The following is a 7,971-nucleotide window of genomic DNA, read 5'->3' on the forward strand; positions in this document are numbered from 1 at the left end:
GCGGTGCGGGCTGGGCTTGGCCTAGAAACTGGGCCGGCCTAGTCGGGGGCCTAGAAGTTTTTTTAAAAGATTTTCCAGACAAACAAAAGTAAATAAAACAAAATAAACAAAAATACTATATAGGCATATAATATATCCAAATTTTCAGAAAAAGATTTCCTACAACCCGAACATTTTTGTAGAGTCGAATAAAATCCACATAAATTCAAATAAAGCAAGGAGTGCTACTGTTGCAATAAAACCTAATAAAAATCATTGAAAAAACCAAAATGATTTCAAATTTATTTCTCTCCATTTTTTTGTTATAGGGAATCATGTTACCCTATTTCCATATATTTTTATTTTGGAGAAAAATAATTTAAATAACATCCAAATAACTCCAAATTGAAAATAAATTCAAAAGGACTTTCAATTTAATTCTTTTAAAACTTCCAACTCATATTTCATTTTTTTGAAGAAGTCATATTATCTTCTCTCGTGAAAATCATTGAGTTGCTTAAAGTTTCTTAATTTGAAAATAGTTCCAAATGAAATTCAAATGTTTTCAAATGCCCTTTTCATTTATTTAAATGGAAGAATTCATGTCATCTTCTCTCTAGGGTTTTGTATTTGAAAAGAATTTGAATTTACGGAGATCAAAATGCAAAATGGAAGTTTGGGAAAGTCCTTTTATTCCCTCTCATTTAACTTTCAAAAGGTTTCAAATAACACTCACCTTCAGTCAATCAATCACACAACAATCAAAAAATCAATCAAATCTATCTATTTATTATAAGATTCCAAAATTTAGAATTTTGGGATGTTACATCGGGCGGCAATAGTGGTTGTTTGGGGGTCTTGGAATCTCAATGTAATGTTTATTATGTTCGAGATGCTTTGTACTTCTACTGAACTTTGTTAATATATCTGGATCATTGTCGCGAAAAAAATTCTGTGAAGAATAAGTAGAGATATCGTATCCCATGGTTATGTCAAGGTAATTTTTATTAGAACTTCCGATTAGCATTGGCTGCTAAAATCTGCTACATAAACATACGTCAGTAACCTTTCAGCAGTCTACACCAAAAGTTTTAAACTATTCATGGTGCTATGACTTTCACAGTCTTCATTCTATATATGTTGGTTGCTTGAGGAACACAGCCAACCGAACATCATAGATTGATGCCCTTGTTTCACAAACAGTTGGCCCTAGGTACTAAATATGGTTTAAATTTGTAATAAACACCTTCCATTACAACGATGAGTGGCGCACATTAATTTGTTTCACAAACAACTTGCATGTAGAAGAACTACAATTTAAACTATAATGTGTGCCACTCATCATTGTAAACTATAATATGCATCTAAAAGACGTTCCTTCTTCTTTTTGATGCATATATTGATTTTTTTTGCAGGTTGATACAAAAATATACTCTTAATTTGTTGACGCGCCTTCTCTAACTTGGGAAAGATTTATGCCAGAAACTTTATATGATTGGAAGTAATAAAACCTCTACCTTTTGGAACTATAATCCTTCTTTTATCTTCCATAGCGTGTCTGAAAGTATGTGCGTTGTGCAAGGTATCACCACTATCCTTTTGGTTTTTGGAAGACTAATTTGTAATGAATTGTGCCATTATGCTTTGATGAATTCTCTGCAGGAATCAAGTATGCTTGATGATGTAAGTTAGTTGATGGTCTTGGGACACTTACTAGATTTTTCAAATTTATCAGGAGGTTGACAATAATAGTTGGCTTCACTCTTCTCACTAAAGATCAATTGATTCAGGTAACAAACTTGTTTGCATGTTTTGGTCTCTTTACTGGCTATCTTATTCAAGATCATATTTATTCTAATGGCTACTTCTAGAAGGCCAACTTTCTGGGTTCAGTTACTAGATCCTACACTGCAGTTTTTCCTTCCTATTTTGTTGACAACTTAACACCTAGCTCATATATCTTGCAGGTTCTTTGGCAGCCTATGAATGTAATAGGAAAGCACTAGAAGTTTTTCCTTCCATGAATGTAACTAGTTGACCCTCTAATCAAGATTACTACTAACATACTTATGCCGATGTCAAATTAAATCAAGGACATAACATGACAGTGACACGAGACCACCAATTTGGTGATGGTTCTGGTAATAAATCAAGTGAAAAGTATATGTACTTCACATGGCTTCTCACATGGAGAGGACTGAGAAAAATAAAATGCATTTCTATAAGAATGCACTGAAATGGAACATATCCCTCAACTCATGAATTAGGTGCACTAAATGTTGATTTAAGAACTACATCGGTAAGAAGAAATACATGTAGAAGGAACAACTCCATATGACCATGCATCTAGTATCAAAGATTAGTAAACCGGGTATGTTTTTCCAGAGCTTGAAGTGAAGATGTATAATATAGAGGAAAATTTGGCCTAACACACACTCTTTCAAAATAGAGGTTGAAACGTCCAGCCCCTGCATCAATATGATGCACACAACCATAAACTTACCAAATCAGAAGATATATAGGTTACTTCTGTCACCAATTAAACATACAAAACTAAAGGAAAAAATGATCAAGTGCATAGATTAACACAAATTGGACATAGATTCATGTTGTTCACATTTAGAAATGGTAGCAACGACATAAAAGTTGACAGAAGATAAAGAAAACGGTTCATCATAAATGGCTGCCACACATAAACAGTTGAGTAGGGAAAGGGTCTATCCAAAAAGAGACTTAGGATGCAACTTTTCTGCATCAAATCTTGGACATAAGCATATGCTAGCCAAAGGTGACAATAGGGTGCTTCCCAATCTCCCATAGTCTTACTCCTGAAAAATGGAACAGAAAGTTAAGAGTGTTGAAAAGACTATCAACCTTAGACTGGACATGCAATATGCAAAGGCTTACCTTTTATCCCTATATAGAGGGTGTGAATCCCTTATAAAAATTCGCCACACATGGGCATGCCATCGAAGCTCCAGAGGTCCATGTTGACAACGACATCCTGAGGTACATCAAAATTCAGAAGGCTATCAATCGGCTCGTCCACTTCATCATCCATAAGAAACCTTGGCCAAGCATTGAAATCGACACCATTGTTCTCCATAACATGAGGCACCACTAAGTTGTAGGTGTTACTCTGGGCAAGTGCAGATTCAGCTCCTTCAGGAATCACAACTGAGTTATAGGCGTTACTCTGGGCAAGTGCATATTCTGCTCCTTCAGTAATGGTAGAAATTGGAGCAATGGATGGTATATCTAGATTCTTGGTGTTGTAATCCCACTCCAAGTCAGAGAAGCTAAAGGAGTTGATTCCCTGGTCAGAGTACTGATTCATAACAGAGGCTTCAACAGGGCCATCAGAGTTCATTATAGGAAAAAATGACAGGTTGTCAGGTAGAGCAAGTGGCTGGTTTGATGCAAAGTTAGCAGATGGGTAGATGAAAGCATTTGGGTTGGAAAGGTTGTTGACTGATGGCATGACAGAAGGTTCCGATGCCACGCTTAGCTTTGGTGCTTTAGGAGCACCAGGGCGAGCACGACGCTTCTGTGGAACTATTGGTTCCTTTGGAAAGTTAACCTTGGCCTTGTTGCCACGGATCCTGCGTGCTTCAACATCGTAAGCTCTTGCAGCTTCTTCAGCACTGTTGAAAGTACCAAGCCAGACACGTGCACCCTTGCTTGGATCTCTGATTTCAGCAGCCCACTTACCCCAGGGGCGCTGACGAATACCCCTAAATTGACTCTTTCTCTTCCTTTTTGCTGAAGGACCATCAAAACCTGCAGTAGTCATGGTGCTTAAGTCATCTGAAGATCAACGTCAATGCTAAGAGGGATCAACACACAAAAAATTCTTCCACAAAAATTAAATAATTTCATCACGGGCATGAGTTTATATGTAAAAATATGATGATGGTAATGAATAATGAACCATGATGGGTCAAGTTTAGGTGAAAGCATTAGTCAACCACAAAACAAATGAAATAAAATAAAATGAAATCACAAATTAATAAATAAGAAAGTATAGGGTCCTGATAAACAAGACCTCATGTTAGACCTCTGACATCATTCTACAATTGCATTATAGACGAAACCAAGTACAATCCTCACAGATAACTACAACCACCTAACAAGGAAACAATTTAAGAGGACAAGGCCTCTAAGCAAAATAGAGAAATTTGGGCCTTTTCGCGGATTTACTACCCCTTTTGACTAAATGGTAAGCTTATGGATCACCATCGAAGGTCTAGAAAATTACAAGTCATAAGATCAACAACTTAATAACCAAAATCGCTTCTCTGAAAGAAAGGGACAGTGTCAAAAACAGCCTACCAACTGACCACAACAGACAAATGAAAAAAGCCTAACCCTTCACCGAAATAAACTTTTTGATAGCACATCCAATCCAAAATCGCTACACAAACAGAAGTAACACCGCCCAAACATAGCCTTCCAACAGCAACCCCTACACAATTTCTCTTCCTACCAAATCAAATGATCAAACCTTTTCCGAACCAATCACACAATCTCCTGGTACAACAACCAATCACTAAAAGGTAATGATACGTAGATTAAAAACTAGTCCAAGCGACCCAGGTCTGATACCTTGGGAGAGGGAACTCTTGGCGGCGGCAAAGGACTTGATCTCGACGACCTCGTTGTCGTCATCCTTCTCATCCACCCTAGTGCGCCCGAGCTCCACGTCGGAGTCCCCGAAGTCGACCTCGAACACTTCGAGTTCGGCCTCGAAATCCTCCTCGTTGTCGTCCACGTCGGGTCCCATGCACCCACCAAGCCCTGTGAAGCATCGGCCCCCGTTGCTGCCATGCCGGGGCTTCTTCTTCTTGGGACATAGAGCCGCCTTCGTCACTTTCCACGTCACCGTGGGAACCTTGACGTCCGCGAGGGACGCTCCACCACACATGATGGCCGCTGGTACCTCGCCGAAGTCGTCGTCAGGGGGGGGAGGGGTCGCCGGAATTGGTAAATTGGTAACTTTTTTATTGAAGCAGAGTAGAAGTTGTGGGTTGGCAAGTGGGTGTGAGACGAGTCCCTATATACACGATGGCCATGTGAAGGCAAGAGGGGGCTTGCGGTGGGTCCCACGCACCAGCGAGGGACCGCGCGGCCGGTGGAAGGCACGAGGAAGGTTCCGAATGAGCATTTCTACCCAGGAAAATCTTGTGCGTTAGCCCCTTGGGAGAAGTGATTTCTGGTATTGCCCTTGGGGAATTAATGGATGAATGTACGTTTCACTTTCTTTCATTGGAGGCAAGCAAACATTTATTAGCTCAATATTAATTGTTGTACTACAAACCTATAGTACGAGTGTACTACTACTGTCGTACACTCTCCGTCTGGGTTTACTGGATGCGTTCATCCAATCGAACATTTAACCAAAAATCTTCTTATAAATGATTATGTGTAATGCAGAGATTTTTGCAAATCACTCATAGCTAGTTACACCATTTATTAGCTCAAGATTGTACTACACACCTATATAAGAATGTACTACTACTATTGTACTCCTCCCGTCTGGGTTTAGTGCACAGATTCATCTAACCGAACTTTTAAACAATATCTTCTCATAAATGATTGTGTGTAATTCTAAGATCCTTGAAAATAACTCATAGCTATTTACTTCATTTATTAGCTCAAGATTGTACTATGCACCTCTAGTATTTACGTATTATTACTGTCATACTCCCTCTATCTAGGTTTATTGGATTGGTTCATCCCACCAAATGTTTGACCAATATCTTCTCTTAAATGATTATTGTAACTCTATGATTCTTGTAAGTTACTCATAGTTACTTACTCCATTGTTCTCAGTGAAAAGGAAAGTTGCTCCATTTAGTTAATAGCATGTGCTTCATGTGCAATCATTTGCATTATTATATGGTAGTTATGTGAATTATAAGTTAGAATTACAACATTCTCATCACATTCTTGATCTAACCATGTATATGGAGATCTAGCATTTCTTTTAAACTACCATGGCATCGACCTTACTTAAAGTTCAACCAATATCTCCTTATAAATGACTATGTAACTCTATGATCTTTGTAAACCACACATTGTCGGTATTAAAATCAGCTGATCTCGGGTAGGGGGTCCTATTGGGGATATAGCTTCGAGGTGTGACCCGCCCAGGAGGGGTGGGGTTACACCATTGGTGGTTTAATATGAAGAAGGTTCAAGAAGGCCCAAGGTGTGAAGATGGCGGCTCATGGAAGCAGGCCTGGGGTGTTGGGGAACGCAATAATTTCAAAATTTTCCTACGCACACGCAAGATCCATCTAGGTGATGCATAGCAACGAGAGGGGAAGAGTATGTCTACGTATCCTCGTAGACCGAAAGCGGAATCATTATTAAATGCGGTTGATGTAGTCGAACGTCTTCGTGATCCAACCGATCAAGTACCGAACGCACGGCACCTCCACGATCTGCACACGTCCATCTCGGTGATGTCCCTCGTACTCTTGATCCAGTTGAGGCCGAGCGAGAGTTTTGACAGCATAACGGCATGATGACGGTGATGATGAAGTTATCGACGCATGGCTTCACCTAAGCATTACAACAATATGACCGAGGTGGAAATCTGTGGAGGGGGGCACCGCACACGGCTAAACAATCAACTTGTGTGTGTATGGGGTGCCCCCTTCCCCCGTATATAAAGGAGTGGAGGAGGGTGGTTACGACGACGTCGAGTTGGTCAAAATTCCAGAGAGGAGTTCCGAGCTTCAAGGATGCCGGATCGCACCATTCATAAGAGAAACCCTTGGGTGCCCGATGAGGCACAAAACAGATAACCAGACTGTGCCCTGGGCAAGGAAATAACCATGGCAAGCCACGAAAGGAATGAATAAGCTCCCTCCGGGCTCTCCCTTCGGAGTTTCACGCCAGTGGAACTCACAAAAGCAGCGCAGCTAATGAATCAATGAATCCGTGGGCAAATCGTTGTGTCCATACATTTGATGTGCCTTTTGAAAGTCGCATTTGTTTTCAACAATCGGAAATGGGAATATTCCATTCCATGGCATAGTTCTCAATGTTAGTAAACGGAGTGCGTTATCAACTCAATAATAAATCTCCCCTACACCGTAACCGGATTACATTCATTCAAGTTGGCAATCCCCTGATCTTTGCTTCCGGTGTGCGATCCGAATTGACATATAATGACCGTAGTTAGCAGGCAATGGCCAAGGTCAGTGCATCTAGAACTAGTGGGTCACTATATCTAAACTATCTAATACAACTATGGAATGCGCTTTGAATTGCACTTCTGCTCGTAACCACTACGAACCGGAAAGGAAGGAAGCAGCTTTAGAGGAGGGATGCCGTCAAACAAAGGATTTTTTATATGCTAAAGATACCGGTTCAATATGTCATTTCCGAAACCGAGGACCACACCGCTGGGAGGACAACTCAAGCACCAAAGACAAAGGTATCGCTCGTAAAAGTGATTTTCATCGTAGTACTCGCTCTAGCGTTAGGTTCAATGCAGCGTGTAAATACCTCTAGCCCTAGGGAAGGGGGCGTGCCGTTCCCAATGGTGGAATTGCTTCTTGTCTGCTTTGCCGAGGAGAGCGCTCGCTACCCGATCCCCCTAAGCTAATGTAGTTCCCAGGTTGCCTACTAGATACCGTTTACGGCTATATCCGTGTAGGAAGCCGAGGAAAGAGATAATTGATAGTTGCCAAAACCACGTAAAAGAAATGAGATTGAACATATTTCAATTCAACAAATTCTGATTGTTTCATTATCAAATGCAAGGGATGTGGGACCAGGTTCTATTATTGGAGTTAAGCGGTGTAGGAGCCGTGCCGTTCCTGTGTATTAGCTCGTTGTTAGCAGCCCCGAAGGGCGTAAAGGGGGTAAAAGATTTCTCGGAAGCAGCTCTTCGCCTGTGGGAACTTGCTCTTTTCTTTTGTTTTAAAATGCAACCTATGCTGAAACAGCCGAATAAAAACCAAAAAGTAAAGAGGTGGA

The 7,971-nt window shown here is 40.5% G+C and overlaps 1 protein-coding gene across 1 annotated transcript; it reads right to left on the reverse strand.

Moving 5' to 3' along the window:
• Positions 1-2,917: 2,917 nt before the first annotated feature.
• Positions 2,918-4,903, reverse strand: LOC123129443 (ethylene-responsive transcription factor 1-like). Its single transcript, XM_044549609.1, has 3 exons — positions 4,585-4,903; positions 4,484-4,528; positions 2,918-3,786 (listed from the first exon to the last, which is right to left on the reverse strand). Exons 1-3 carry the CDS (start codon positions 4,901-4,903, stop codon positions 2,918-2,920), a joined length of 1,233 nt encoding a protein of 410 aa, XP_044405544.1.
• Positions 4,904-7,971: the final 3,068 nt, after the last annotated feature.

The sequence above is a fragment of the Triticum aestivum genome, chromosome 6A, assembly GCF_018294505.1.
Source record: "Triticum aestivum cultivar Chinese Spring chromosome 6A, IWGSC CS RefSeq v2.1, whole genome shotgun sequence".
Classification (NCBI taxonomy): Eukaryota; Viridiplantae; Streptophyta; class Magnoliopsida; order Poales; family Poaceae; genus Triticum; species Triticum aestivum.